Source organism: Pongo abelii, chromosome 5, assembly GCF_028885655.2.
Source record: "Pongo abelii isolate AG06213 chromosome 5, NHGRI_mPonAbe1-v2.0_pri, whole genome shotgun sequence".
Classification (NCBI taxonomy): Eukaryota; Metazoa; Chordata; class Mammalia; order Primates; family Hominidae; genus Pongo; species Pongo abelii.
In genome coordinates, this window is record NC_071990.2 from 88005087 (window position 1) to 88021449 (window position 16363).

The 16363-nt window shown below is 39.2% G+C and overlaps 1 protein-coding gene across 1 annotated transcript; it reads right to left on the reverse strand.

The window, feature by feature from the left end:
* Positions 1–9909: 9909 nt before the first annotated feature.
* Positions 9910–10709, reverse strand: GJB7 (gap junction protein beta 7). The gene is given in 3 exon segments (XM_009242073.2): positions 9910–10345; positions 10347–10682; positions 10684–10709. Coding segments are annotated over 3 exon segments (798 nt in total).
* Positions 10710–16363: the final 5654 nt, after the last annotated feature.

Consider the following 16363-nt stretch of genomic DNA (forward strand, 5'->3'; position numbering starts at 1 on the left):
AGGTTCCATAAAAATTATCCTAGTATCAGAAAAGAATTTTCTCTAGGTGATTACGAAGCAGTGTTACGAGCTGATTAGTAAGTGATTTTCGTTTTTTAAGACCCACAGTATATATATCATATATATAATATATATATCATATAATATATATTCTATATAATATATATATCATATAATAGAAATTTACTTACTTGAAAATTTCAAAACCATCCTTAATAATTTTTTTTACTAATATATATGTGTGCATGTATATATATATGTATACCTACCTATTCACCTTTGCTTATGGTTTAATTATCATTGGTTCCAAAGGAAAAAAAAGAATAAACTTCTGGAGCCATGGAGGAGGTGGCTGTGTTGATGAAGGTAGGGAGCACAGAACAAAGGGGCTGTCTACCAGAGATCTGCACTGCAGTGTGTACTCTTAAACCAGAGAAGCCAAGAGAGGAATGGAAATGAGAAGCAATTGTGCAGGAATTTAATGGATTCTGACTAGAGTAGAATTCTCTAGTCAGTGTGTATTGGGAGGGTTATAATAGAAACTTGTAGTCAGAGGTTTTGTTTGGTACCAGGTTCTTTTTGTTCCCCAAAATAGCTATGAACATGGCAAAAGAATGTTCACTGTGCAAGCTGCACTTATACTGTCTTTAGTGCTACCACCCATAGGTCTCCTGGATCCTCCTGTTCCCCTGGGTAAGTTGGAGAAAAGAAGTGGACACGATGATAATGGCCCTCATGTCCCTAGGTCCCTCTGTAGCAGTGAGGTGTTCAAGAAGCCACTGGGCTTTTGAGGACACAAGTGTGTTTCAAACTATTCAGGAGCAGGTCACACCAGGCAATTCTTCACTGGAAACAGATGTCTGTGAGTCATCCTCTCGAGGAATGCCCCCTTCTTGCCAAGTCAGATTTGCTTCTTTTATATGGAGGCTTTAAGATGTTTTCTTTTTTTGTTTCTTGTTTTGAGACAAAGTCTTGCTCTGTCACCCAGGCTGGAGTGCAGTGGCGCTATCTCGGCTCACTGCAAACTCCACCTCCCAGGTTCACGCCATTCTGCCTCAGCCTCCTGAGTAGCTGGGACTACAGGTGCCTGCCACCATGCCCAGCTAATTTTTTGTATTTTTAATAGAGACGTGGTTTCACGTGTTAGCCAGGATGGTCTCGATCTGACCTCGTGATCAGCCCACCTCGGCCTCCCAAAGTGTTGGGATTACAGGCGTGAGCCACTTCACCCGGCCGCCTTTAAGATGTTAACCAACTCCTTGACACTTAAGATTTGGATGGGAGAAGGATATACAGAGAATCAATCTTGTTTATGTTTTTTCAGTACACTTTTACATTATCCAAATACTTAAGTCATTCTTGGCAATCCTTGTTTGCTACTTCCAACCCTGTTAAAACTGATCAGCTCATTAGATTTACTTATTTGAAGATTTTAAAACCTCAGCTGCAGCATTACAAAATTTTCTCTCAAGCATGTATACTCTCAAAGGAGAATTTCTAATCAAGTATGGCAGTTGGGTGTTCATTTGTGCAGTTTAAAATTTGATCCTCACAACCACCCCTGCCCCATAAGAAGAGGAAAATTAGCAACCCCATTTTATAAAGACAGTGGCATGGGAAAATTTGAAGACTTTTAACAGAAAACCTATAAAATAGGTTTCTGGCCCTTAGTTCAGAATGTTCTCCATTGTCCTGGTTGATGACTGTATTGCCATTTATTTCAAGGCAGAAGAATGAAGCTTGAGATTGTCAGAAATATATAGGGAAAGTTTTTAGGTTTTCATTGTAAATACAGGAAGTAGTGCAATACACTTCTCATTTCAGTAAATAAGGCAAAATTAGAAGTTATGTCATACATTGATGTCTTCAGTTTAAAAAGTCTATCACTATAAAATGAGAAACTGAAGTAATTCTAGTTTATTTCAACAAAATCTTGAGACCTGTATGAAAGGCAACATCTGCTCTGCCAGAAGTGAAAAGACCAGAAACCTAGAATGCTCTGTGTGATCATGATGTGCCCTTAGCAGCACAGAATAGAGGCTGGTTGGTTCTGTGTAATCCTTGAGCTTTAGCTGTGTGTTGTTCGGACTGCCTTTCTCTAAGCTGATATCCCTGACGTTGAGAGAAAAACTGAATTTTGATTTTAAAACTATAATCTGGAACCCAGCATTCCTGTGGCCTAGCTACATTTTTTTTTCTTTTTCTTTTTACTGACCAAGCTATAACCTCTAGGCAGCTTTCCTCAGAAATACAACATTGAAGCAAAGGGCAGACATGCTCTCTTAGAGTTTTCAAGTCTCATACACAGAATTGGGCCCTCAGTTACAAAGTGCCGAGCCCAAAGATCCTGGAAGAGAAGCTTGGGAAGCCCAAGGCTGAGGACTGGCTGTAGATAGAACAATAGGTAATATTTAATAAACAATCATGTGTCAGCAACTGTTCTGAGCTCTTTGTATGGCAATTCATTTCTCATAACTAAGAAAGGAATTGGCTACCACTGGAGGTAACTCAGTCTTATTTGTGTTATCACCACCTGACTATTCCAAGGGACCAGTGTGTGCTTGCTGAGTCAGGTTAACAATCCTAGATACTGCTTGAAGGAAAATTTATATAGTAGTCAATAGCGTGTGTGTGTGTGTGTATATGTACACGCTATATACACACACCTTCAACAAAGCAAACATTGTGGTAGATTTTATAATCCTGTCAGGGTAGTGAGAAAGACCATGTCACCATTTGGCAAAATTTACATTCAAATCGTGTTACTACCTTGCTTTCTCTTCTTTATCAGAGGCCATGTTCATATTGGCTTCATCAAAAAAGTTACATACACTCCTTTTCAGCAAACGTGTATGCATAATCAATAAATATTCTGATGTTCTTTGAGCACTTTTCTCAGAATATTTTTTAATTAGGTGATTTGCTTCACTTGTAGCTGGAGTTGGTCTGGAGTGAAATTGGAAGTACAGTAACTTACATGGCTGCATATGAAGTAAGTTTAAAAGTGGAGGTGTGTGATGAGTCTATAAAGCTTATCAGTTTCATAGGCTAACTTAACATACGTGTTGCTCAGTTACTGAATTGCACAGGATTAAGAGGCCACAAGATGGCAAACTAACACTAGAAAGGAGTATGTACAGTTAAGGTCTGAAAATTGAACCAGAAATTACCTTCCCATTATTTTTTATTTATATTTTAAAGGGGACATGGGCTAATATGTGGTAGTCATTTGTATTTTGGGGTACTTATAAGTTAAACAGTTATTAAAGTACAGTTTTTCTTTTTATTGGGAGATGACTATGACACTTTAGCTATTGGTCCATTTTAGGATTAATAGACCAGCCTTCATAATGGAAAAAGGCTAAAGCCATCATGCTTTGATTGTACATATTTAGTTATCTAATAAGCTTTAAAGAAAAGTAACAGTTGGTCATTACGTGGATATGCCAGTATTCCAAAGATCTTTGAAAAAATGTTTTACAGGAAATTTCTGGAAGACTGAATTTGGAGTTTTAAAAAAGCTGAATTCTTGCTCAGTCACTTCAGGTAACTGGGCAAGTCACTGTATCATTCTAGGTTGTAGTCTGATTTGTAAGTATTTTAAAGATTTCTTCCAATTCCAGAATATTGTGATTTTTTTACTTCATACAACACAGTTGTGCTGAAAAATTCAGAAATATGTTCATTGTTTTTGAGCAATTACTGTGGGTTAACTCCTGAAGGTAAAATGATGAAGGACATAGTTCTTGCCTGCATTCAAAATGCTCACCATTTAGAGGGGGGATACAAATGTGTAAGCAAATAACATAGAGATAAGTGATATGATAAAGCCATGTATTGTTAATTACAACACCTAACATTTTAAAATAATCTCTACATGCCGTGCTTTGCATGATTCATGTAATCTGTACAGTGGCCCTGTGAGATATGTATTATCATTTATCCCCATTTTACATCACATTTTGCTCTCTGACAGAAATATTTGATCCAAGCCTTACAATTTCTCAAGGTGGAGAAAAGAATTAAATCACACAAAATATTAAGTACCTCACAGGTAGTAACTATAATGCCATGATTTTAAAGAAGATAAATCATATAACCAGTTCTTTGGGACTACCTAAATTGTCTATTGTAATGAGCTGTCCTGTCATACGTGAAATTTGTTTCTTAAAGATGATTCTGTTCATCAGAGATCTTTCTGTGGACTCAGGTTTAGATACAGCCAATACAAAGTCTTATTTTGCCATTGTCCAATATTTAGTTACTAGAACCATAGGATCTTGAAGAGTTTAAAGGAAATTTGGAGGTCATCTAGCTATACCTTCTATATAATCCAGAAATATTATTGAACATCTTACTCAATGTTAGGGAATCTCACCACTTTATTGGGCAACCATTTCATTGAGGCAGTTCAAATTAATAAAACTTTCCAATTATTATGTAAAAAAAAAATCTTTTTCTCTTATTTTCAGCCATTGGTCCTGGTTCTGCAACTTTGAAACACAAAATAAATTGTCTTTGAAGCATTGGGAAAATAATTCACTGTAGTCTGGACACAAACCTTTGTTAATACAGGTATAAATGAACTCAAAAAAGTCTCATACTACACTTTGCTCATGTTAAGGTGGTGGACAGCTAAAATTCCAAAGAATTTATGCGTGAACTAATATCATCTTGGTCTCATACTAAAATCTTAAATCTTGGTGCAGAATGATTGCTTGTTCCATTTCACCTGACTTAAATTCTGAACAAAATTATTCCCTGCTGAGATTTTTTACATTTCAATTTTAAATGTTTCAATTTAATTTTTTAAATATTTCAATTTTTAAATGTTTCAAACACTAGGCATTTCTTTTGTCTTCAGTTGATATAGGCATGCCTTCTGTGTCTTCATCCTAGTCACTAATGTGAATGTACTCTGGAACTGTTTGGAGCAGTAAGTAAAAGAAATTAACGAGTCAGTGATTTATATCATGTAGGAGTTAAGTTGCCTCTCACATAACAACAAGAAGCAGACAGTAGGAAAATAGGCAGTTCGAGCTGATAAGGCAATTTCATAGTGGCATCAGTGTCCCAGAAGCCTGCCTATCTTCTTCAGAAGGTCTCACATCCATCTTCAGAGTCACCTCATGGCAGAAAGATGTTCCCGGCAACATTAAGCTATGATGTTTCAGGCAGAAAGGGGTGGGGGCGGGAAAAAGATGCGTGCAAACTAGGTCAGCACACTTTTTAAGCAACTTTCCCCAAAGCACCTTGTTGCTTTGACAAGAAGATTGTCACACAGCTACCTCTACATGCAGAGGAGACTTTAAAATATACCTTTTTAGCTGGGCACGTTGACATCCCCAACAAAATCTGGGTTAAGTGGAGAGAGAGGAGGAACACAACGTTTTTTTTCAAGAAACGTTGAGCTCCTAAGTGCTGGGACCTAACCTGTGGGGATATAGGGATATAAAGAGATGAATAAGACAAAGTCCTTGACCATAATCACAGTCATTAATTTTAATATCAAATTAATGTAATTAGGAACAATCTTCTCTAAGAGGATTGGCTTATCAGGTTTGCTTATCTTCCACAGAAAGTCAAATCTCAAGTTACTGCACTTTCCTTTGAGATAAATACGAATGAAAACTCTTGGCTAACCTAGTGATTAATACCTCTTTTAATCACAGGGGATTACTGATCATCTATTAACATTTTTATACCAAGAATGTGGTAGTTGTATTGCTTAATATTTGTCTGCTCTGGCCCTAATCCACAGCACAGAGTTTAATAGTGACTTTTTACAAAAGAAGAGGAATCAAGTCCACTTTTTCAATGTCCTATTTTTGATTCATCCCCAATTCTACACAACAGCCATTCTCTCTCTTTACTCTGATAGGAGGCATTAATATCTGAAGGTTTTTTAAAGATAAAGTATAAACAGAAATTACATATTTCCTCTGAACATTTTTCCTTTTTAATAGAAAAAAATTAAAAATTCTTTGTAGCTGGAGCAGGATTTGATACTTCACCTTTAAATAGATGGGAATATTGACCTATGTCAGTAACATCCAGAACTCATTTTACTTTGCTTTCAAACAATATTTGGGAACATTATAGTATTTTTAAAAGATAAGCATCTCAGAAAGTTGTTTATTAGACTGTCTGACACTGTGGAAACAAGATGGGTCTGCAGAAAATTCTCAGAGCTCCTCACAGTCACCAATATCTTTTACAGCCAAAGGAAGATTTGCTTTGTGAAAAAAGGCCCAATTTATATTAGAGAAAGCACTTCTGGCAGGTCTTTCCTAGAACACCTTCCTTGGGCTTTTGTCATAAAAATTCAATTGAATTCTGACATGTTTTGCTTCTACGTGCTCCACCACTGCTTCTTTCTTTCCTCATTAGTTTTTTTGTTTTGTTTAATACAGGGTCTTGTCCAGGCGTGGTGGATCAGGCCTGTAATGCCAGCACTTTGGGAGGCTGCTGGGAGGCTGAGGTGGGTGGATCACCTGAGGTCAGGAGTTCAAGACCAGCCTGGCCAACATGGCAAACCCCGTCTCTACTAAAAATACAAAAATTAGCCGGGTATGTTGGTGGGCACCTATAATCCTAGCTACTTGGGAGGCTGAGGCAGGGGAATTGCTTGAACCTGGGAGACGGAGGTTGCAGTGAGCCAAGATCATGCCACTGCACTTCACTCTGGGGGACAGAGCAAGACTACGTTTCAAAAAAAAAAAAAAGATAGGGTCTTGCTCTGTCACCCTGGCTGGATGCAGTGGCGCGATCATAGCCCACCTCAAGTTTGAATTCCTAAGCTCAAGGGATCCTCCTGCCTTGGCCTCCCAAAGTTCTGGAAATACAGGCATGAGCCACTGCACTTGCCCTCTTATCAGTCTTTTAAAGAGCTATGAAGTGCTCCTCACTTTTGTGCTCTGTGCAGTGTTAAATATACAAACAAAATAAACTAGGAATAAATTGACATCAGTATTTAAGAAAAGTGTTACATGTATGTGATGGGATATGAGCTAGAATAAGGAGAGGCAGGGCACTATAGGCTTTTAAATTATTAAAATTTTGTATTATACAGGAAAGAAAGTTATGAAGAAGGTGGCTTTATTGGGACTCTCAGTTACAAGACACAGAAATCCAACTTGAACCAGCTTAAGCAAAAAGTAATTTATCTTTCATGTAACTAACCACAGAAAGGTTAGGGGTAGAGCCAGGCTTAGGGACAATGGGATTGAGGAGTTCAAACATCCTCAAGTCTTTGCCTTTTTCCCTCTCCTCTCTCATCTTCACAGTCTTTTTTCTAGATTGGCTTCATTCCATTGGGAAGACTGGAACCACAGCCACTTAGAGCTCTGGGCATTCTTTTGTACAAGTGCTTGAAAACATTTCCTGCCAGCTCTAATGAGAACTCCTGTGGCCAGGAACAAGGTCTGTAACTAGAAAGAGTATGGGACAAGTGCAGAGCAGTCAGAATAATCACTGCAAGCTGGGAGTGGCTTAAATGAAATTAGGGAGACCTCTGTTTAGTGATCTGGGAAGATCTGTGGTTGATTGTTCAGTCTGCCTGTACTAGTTGCATGTCCCTGAAGAAAAGTGACTGCTTCTTCCTCATCTCCAAGGTTCCTGTCTGCTCTATGGACACCAGAAGCTTTCGGAGTGGAACAGTTGAGGTGGGCCAGTGAGACCAGGACACAGATTTAAGATACTTCACCCTCCATGAGCCTTAACAGAAGTGGACATTTTCTTGAGCAGGAATTATGCATTAAATCTTGGGATGTACATAGCACAGTGTCTTGCTCCCAGGTGCTCAATAAATATTAATTTACCAACAAGAGAAAGAATATGGTAAAAATTAACTGCCAATTTCTCTCAATCAAATACTTTGGGTTCTCACTGACCCTAAGAAAGCCATCAGAATGTTCTCATAGGAAACTCACTTTGTAAATTAAGGTACTACCAGCAAGATTCAAGGAACGAAAATCACTCACCTTCCTATTTAAACATCTTCAATGCCATTGCCCTTGCTCACATTACCTTTGAGTTTCTTTTCTATACAAAGTGGAAATGCAAAGAATATATGGCCAAGCAGTTGGACTTTTTTGCTTAGGCAGAACTTGCCGTAACTGATATGAAGAGGATGAGCTCCCCCAAAACATTTTTGGCATCAAACTCATCCTCAGACTGACAAAGTCCCTTGTTTCCATTCCAGTTCTGCATTCTGAAACCCTGTTTTCTAGATTCTGTGCTGTGATCAGGGTCTCAAAAACCTTAAATTTCTTTTAACCACCTATTATTGTCACACATACACACACAAAATTCATGATTACCTGCATTCTTGCAGGCTAGATGTTTTCATATTCAATGATAAAGTACATGTTTGTAAGCTCAAGTCCAGCAGTGATCTGTGATATAAATTGAAGAAACGGGTAAACCACAAATTTCACCTCTCTCTCTGTTGTCTAGAGCACAGTTTTTAAGATAGAAATAATGACCACTGCTGCTGACATAGTCTGTAGACCACATAATGACCCAAATAACCTTCATTGCGCATGACTTGTAATGAGATTACATTCTGAAGAGGGCAAGGCATGGAAGACATAATTGGTTTTTAGTTAAAATTACATTTTTATGCCCTGATTTTCTGTTAAATTCTCAAGGGAGAAGAATAATTTCTTAGCTATCTTTACTAAGCAGTGTTGCAAATCCTGTTCTAAAGTTGTCAGAACATGTTTTATTTCACATAGTAATCATACCCACTGCAGTCTAGCAAAGATACCAATGACAGCCAAAGAGCATTGTGAAATACCCTTATTTTTATTCTGAAGAAATGTACATATGTTAGAGTATTAAATCCAAAGAGAACATATCTGTGAATTTCTAGAAAAATATAGAAAAGTAAAGAAAGTTCTAGTCTTCAAAACAAGTGATAAACTTTTAAAACATTTTTGCACCACTGTAACAACATAGTACACATTTTACTATCTGTCCTAGAGGGAGATATACTAGTAAATTATAGGCGAACTATGACTTACAGTATAGTACATAGTGAATTCCTGATTATGAAAGGTTCAACAATATGAATATTTGCAAAGTATTTCAATGTTCTTTTGGTTAAATAGAGGTCTTAAGTAATTATCAAGTGGGCACATTCTTTTTCTGTGGCCTCCACTTCCTATCAATGTGTTGCCTTCTGGGGGACCTGCCTTCCTTTCTGACTCTAAAGTGACCCTTTCGGATGTCTGCTGGTTCAGGCTTAAGTGGGATACCTCCCAGTAATATTTTTACCTGATTTGGAGACTACTGAAATGATAGCTTTCCTCCCTCTCCTCTAGTCCACTTATATCCAAGGATCCCTGAATCGGCAAGAGACCTGGGCTCTGTGGCCTTTTCCCTAGGGGGGATCTTCCTGTTGAATGTTCCTCTGTGTGTCCCCAGCTGGCTGCTATCCTATCCCACAGTTTTTCCCTACAGAGATGGAGTAGGACAGGGAGTGGGGCCTTGGCTGCCATTTTGGAAAGATTGCCCGTTCCTTCATTTCAGCTCGGAGGCCATCACATTTGCCTAAAGTGTGTCACTTTTTATATTTTCCAGTTCATTGTGTACCAATTGTAATGAGATAGAAAAAACAGAAAACTGACACAGGGTTTCTTTTTTTTTTTCCTGAAAAATCTAAGCTCTTAAAAGAATCCTGTTAGATTTCTTCAGACTAATTTGCAATTACCTATTCTAAAACAACTAATGTTATCCACATACTGGAGAACCCTACAACAAAACAATGAGACCTCTGTCTAGAGCTCATAACTGAAAGCATATTGACAATGTAAAAAAATTCCTCCCAAATGATACTAAGGCTGACGTGCTTTGTCTTCCAACTCAGCTTAGGCCTTGCTGAGGAGGGATGCAGGTTTTCTTTGTTTAACCCTCTTGTGTGTCACAAAGTAGCTTTGCTTCAGGTAGAGGGAGTGTGTTTATGGCCAAGTGTGAATGATGATTCTGGAGTAGGGGAGGGGTCCCTCTCCTACCACATTCAACATATCTGAGGCTGTGGCACTCACACACTGAGTACTTGAGTTTTTTTTAATATTTTTGGAGACAGCACTTAATAAAGCACTTGAGAACCAAAAAACTCAGTTCAACGAAATTCAACACAATACACAAGCATGAGGTGATGACCAAGAAGAAGATGAAGATCGTCTTCTCAGTGGGTTTGGAGATGAAGCAGTCCACAGTGTTGGGACAAGGCTTCAAATCACACTTTATAAGGTAGGGAACACTAAAGCCATCATATAGCTTATAAAATAAAACAAGGAAGCCAATTTCAAAACCAGTTTTAACAATGAGGCTGATAAGTGTACCATAGGCCCCCATCCGTTGTACCTGGGCTGACATAGAGTTTCTTTCTGTGCCTTTTCTCTCTACCCTCATGATAGGCTACATGTAAAACCACCAGAAGCGAAGGTGTGGAGACCATGATCAGTTGTAAGGCCCAAAGTCTGAGTTGGGAAATGGGGAAGAAGTCATCAAAACACACATTTTCACAACCGGGCTGTCTACTGTTGCACTCAAACTCTTTCTGCTCGTCTTTCCCCATGTGCTCTGCTGCCACCATGTAGACGAGCAAGCGGAAGACAAACACGACAGCCAGCCAAATCCGTCCAATCCCAGTGGAGTATTTATTTACTCCACTCGAGATCTCTGAGGAACATCCAACTCATGACTTAGGCTCAAAAGAAGGCAAGATTCTGCAAAATAAGACAATTTCATCAGGACTCATTTATTTCTATTCTACAGATCATTTCTACTATTTGAGGGATTATGTAAGATAAATTACAATTTCTGCATTATAACAACTATGGTGGTTTAGGGCTCTCTAAGAATCCCGAAGGATATGCTGTCTTACATATAAGGAGATGATACAACTGGTCCATGGACATAATTAATCCCATGTCCACTTTAATTTGAGATTTGGTTGGTCATCTACCCTGCCGCCCACTACCCCATTTTCAAACAGTTCTGTGGTTGGCAAAATCTTTCTAGTTTATTGCTTCCCTCTAAAGATGGATGGGTCATGTTACTGATATGAAGAGAATTAGATATGACTATCAAGGTGATCCTGGTATCTTGAGATGTCCTTCACATGCCAGATTCTTGACGCTGTAGTCTCTACCCACTTTCTCTAATTCGTTAATGCCCTGCCCAATCCTTAAGGTTTATTACCTGCCGCTACTTCTTCTTGGTTCCCATATCCCATATCAGCAACTCAGCTTGCCACTAATTTGATAATGAAACGTGAAGCTCTCCAATACAAACTTCCTTAAACTCTGCTCCCTCACCCTCCAGACTGACATATTCATACCCAATTTACCTTCTTTACCCAGTTTGGAAGGAGAGTCTCCCTCTTCTTACCCCAAAATAATCATTCACACTATATCCCATTCTTGATCTATCAGTTTTCTGTGTTTTGTATTCTGTGGTCTTCAATCTCCCCTGTCTCCTTTCTCTCAGTATACAAATATGCTTAAGTGTTGTCCATTTTTAGTGGGGGAGAGGGAGAATCTTCATAGCTTATCTTGTTGACTGTCTTCCTTTATTCCTCATTTCTACTTCCTCAAATGTTATTTACTCCTCAACTCATTGAGTCTAGTTTTCTGCTCATCATTGTACTTAACGTTTATGCTAAAGTTAGCACTGTCATGCAACTGCCAAATCTTCTGGACACTTGGATTTTATGTAATTTTCCTGTGACATTTGACACTGTTGCCTGTGCTTGCATTCCTGAAACTTCTTCAGACTTGAGTTCTATACCACTCTACCCTCTCTTCTTGTTTCACTCCTCCTGATTCTTTCATCTTCGTTTTTGTTGTCCACCTCTTAAGAATTCTGTCCTTTGCTCTTTTCTTACTCTTTATGCTCTCCCTAGAAAATCTCACTCATCCCCATGGATTCAACTTCTGCTTTCACCTTCCTGACTCTCCCTAAACCTACATAGCTCTCTGCCTCATGATGATCATCTAAATGTCCCACAAGAATTCTGAACTTGATACATCTACAACTGAATTTATTCTTTTCCTTGCCCTTCGATTTCATTCTTATTGAATGGCATCACCAACACCCAAGCGCCTGTCAGAAATCTCATATTCATCCTAGACTCCTCTCTCATGACCCTTTTTTAATTGCCCACAAAGTTCTTCAGATTCCTCCTAAATGCATCTCAAATCCATCTCCAGGTCACTGCTGAAATCTCTGTCACTCCTACAACTCTCACTAGGTTCTATTTCCAGTCTCATCATCTCCCCCCCCCGCCCCAGTACATCCATGATGCTATTTAATTCTCTTAAACTTCGCATCTCTTGCTCTTTTCTCAATAAAAGCTAATAAGAATCTGAAGAGCCTTCTTTTGCATTTCAGTGACATTTTCTTTCTGGCACTGACTGCTTCCATCTTATCATTGAACTCCGTGGGATGGGCCTGATTCATTGTTTGTTGGGTCCATGATCAGAACTCTGTTCTGTGCTTTTGAGTTGATCTCTCAAAACCACTCTGAAAGGTGGTTTTTGTTTTTGTTTTTGTTTTGTCTTTGTTTGCCTTATGATGGTGGTGGTTTTGTTCTTGCAAATGAAAAGGCAGACTCAGAAATGAAGACACTTTCTCAAGGTCACAAAGTAAGATGCAGAGCAGGGCTCAAGTCTAATTTCCATTAACTGACAGCAAGGTTTCTCAACTCTTGCACCATACACATTTTGGGCTGATTAATTGTTTGTTTCAGCAGCTGTCCTGTGCATTGTAGGAAGTTTAGTAGCATCTCTGGCCCCTAGCAGCTAGAAACAGTAGCCAACCCCATCCCCTACCATTTGTGACAACAAAAAATGTCTCCATATATTTTCAAATGTCCCCTGGAGAGAGGAGACAAAATCTTACTGCTTTAACTTTCTACCATAACCAGTAGATATGGGCTAGAGCTCTAGGCCTGCCACGAATTTACTTTATAATTTCTCAGGTGAAAACTTTGCCTTTTCAGGTCCTGTTTCCTATTACAATAATTAATACTTCTTGTTTTCTGCATAGACTCAGCCAAAAGAGAATCATGGAAATGGTGGTGTGAGTGGAAATGGGGAGTTAAGAAAACTGAGATGTTCCAACAGCACACATGTTGGGAGCATAATACATGTTCTCTTACAGAGGAAGCAATATAGGGCAAGCCCACATTCCAGAGCCCTGAGAAGGCAAATGAAGGCTAAGAGGTATTTTCAGGGAAAACCCAAAGCTACGTGTATACAATGCCCTATTCAGCAGGGAATAAATACTTCAATGTCCTTGGTTTTCAGAACACAAACAAAATTGTATTAAATAAAAAGGATTCTTAAGCCTACCGGAAAGGTTAATGTCTTTATGAATTATTAAAACAAAGCCCTGAAGATTAAAAAGAAAAAAATATCTTTCCCTATGACATGTATCATTGGGCGTTTGTCCATATCACTTAACAGGATATTTACGTAATCTTACTAAACATTTGAAAGTACCTTGTTGGGCATTTTAGAGGTAGGAGGAAGGTAAGAGACTGTGTTGCTAAAAGAAAGGCAACAAAAAAAAAGTGATCTTTGAATAGAATCAGAGGATGATGGCATCAAATGTCATAATTATGACTTTTATTTTATAAATGTCCATCCTATTTAAAAAAAAAAAAAAAATTTCAGATGGAGTGTTGCTCTGTTGCCCAGGCTAGAGTGCAGTAGTGCAATCTCAGCTCACTACAACCTCCGCCTCCCGGGTTCAAGCAATTCTCCTGCCTCAGCCTCCCAAGTAGCTGGGATTGCAGGTGCCCGCCACCACGGCTGGGTAATTTTTGTATTTCTAGTAGAGACGGAGTTTCACCATATTGGCCAGGCTGGTCTTGAACTCCTGACCTTGCGATCCGCCCACCTCAGCCTCCCAAAGTGCTGGGATTACAGGCATGAGCCACCATGCCTGGCTCCTATTTTAAAATTTTTTGCTGATGGAAAGACAATGGCATTCTTATTCTTTACAATAAGAATGTACAAAATTAAATCTGAAAAAAAAAACCTAATAAACACTATGAAATCAGAGACCTATCACTCTTTCATATGTATATATTTGGTTCTTGTAACAATTGGAGAAAGCTGTTTATAGAATAATGTTTACAAAGCAAGCCAATTAACAGACATCTGGAAGGTTACCATGTTGGAAAATCATATAGTGAATCCTTTTAAATCTTTCTTGCCTCTACATATATGTCAATGACTCCCAAATTATGTATCTCCAGTGCGGACCTCTCATCTCTGACTTTCAGCCGCCTTCTTGTCATCTCCAATAGGATGTCATCTCCAATAGGATGTCATCTCCAATAGGATGTCATCTCCAATAGGATGTCATCTCATAAACTTAAAATACCCAAAAGTGAAATCTTGCCAGTACTTTCTTCACTTTATGCCTCCCATCCAAAGCACTGATACTTCTCAGTGTTCTCTGCTTCAGTAAATTGCACCACCATCCACCCAAGTGTTGAAGCCAGAAACTTGGAAGTCATTCTTCATCCTTCTCTCTGCCTCAAACCCCGCATCCAATCTACATTCAAGGCCAAAGTTTTTACCTTTGAAATACATGCCAAAACTTTTCACTCTTTTCATCTGCGCTTCCACCACTCTAATCCAAGCCACCTTCATCTCCTGCCTGGAACACCATAATAGCTTCCTATCTGTCACTCCGTTTCTCATTCTTGCCCCCTCCAACCCATTATCCATTCAGATTAGCTTTTAAAATGGAGACTGTATATTCTCGTTTCTCTGCCCTACCATGGTTTTCTGTTGCGTGGAGGGTAGGGGAAAAAAGGCCAAACACTTATCTGGACAACAATAGCCTGTGTAGTGATGCCCATGCCTTCATCTCCAACCTTGTCTTGCACATCTCCAAAGGATACTGGATTCCAGACATGCTTTCCTTCTTTCAGTTTCTCCTTTAGACACTACATCCATTCTGTTCCTCCTTCCTGCAATACTCCAGTCCCCTTAACCTGAATCAGAGTGGCTTTCTCTGACCCCACTAATCTAAATTAGGTCTTCCTTGGTATTGTTGTTCATTATGTTGGCTTTTTTTCCCTTATGCCACTTATGAGTTGTAATCATATACTTCTTTTTGTGATTAATATCTGTACAGACCACATGTTCTTTAAGAGAAGGAACTAGAGTTGCCAGATGAAGCAAAAATGTAGAATGCACAGGAAATTTTGAATTTCAGATACTACACATAACAATTGATTCTCAATACGCCAATTTACCAAGCAACCTTCTGAGTAATAATTTTTTTCTCGCTGAAATTGTTTATGCTGTGCAAGGAAGTCCTCCTGAAATTAGATACAAGAGTTCCAGTTCCTGGAGATGCATTTTATAGATCAGGTCCCTGGGCTTGGCTCATGTGGATGAATCCCTTAGAATAGATTGAACTCTTGAGTAAACAATATGCCTGACTTTCTGAACTTTTGGAACTGAGTGCCAGTTCTGATTGTGGTGACACTGTTGAGACCCCTGTTGAGCAGCCCACTTGTTCTTCTCTTATTGAAGGATGAGCTTTGCCACACCAGCAACTTCTTGCCCAACACTGGAGGCTTTAACTTCCTGCGAGGTTCTGGCAATGTCAAGCTGGCCTCTGGGAGGAAGACAGGCAAGGCTACCTGCATAAGTACTGTCCAAAAAGCCCTTGCACTGCTGGGAGCCAGAGAGCTGCTTCGTCATTCCCCAAAAGTGCTGGTTTGAAACTTGTGTTTGAGGAGCACTGGATTTCCAATTGCCTTGCAGACTGCCAGCGACACTCCCTGAAAAATCCTTCAGCCTTCATACCCAGCTCCTTTCACCTCTTAGTAACAATAATGCTCATCCTTGGGCACTTGACCATTTATGCAGCATTTCACAGCATCTCATCCAATACTTACCTCCATCCTCAGTAGTAAGCAGGATGTGTGGTACAACCTTCATTTTAGTGATGGAAAAACTGAAAAACTCAAAGAGGTGGGATACTCATCCAACACTCCCAATAAGTCAGTAGCAAATCCAGTAGTAGAAGAACCCAAGTTCTGCCTGGCTAGTCTCTACTCTCCCCTGAGTGCTGGATTCTCTGGTACATTCATAACTCTGTTCTGCCTTGCACGCAAATCATCTAACCCCTGAAGAAAAGCATTTCCTCCCATGGGCATCTTTCCATCTCTGAGTCCTGTTGTGCCTGCTGACACTAGCAAACTCTAATTCCCCGTTTGAATGAGGCATTTTTATTTTTGAAGATGGCCTATTTGGAAAATCCCTAAAACAGTGTTTCCCAAACCCAGGATCTGTGGCCCACTGAGGGTTTGTTGTTACATTCT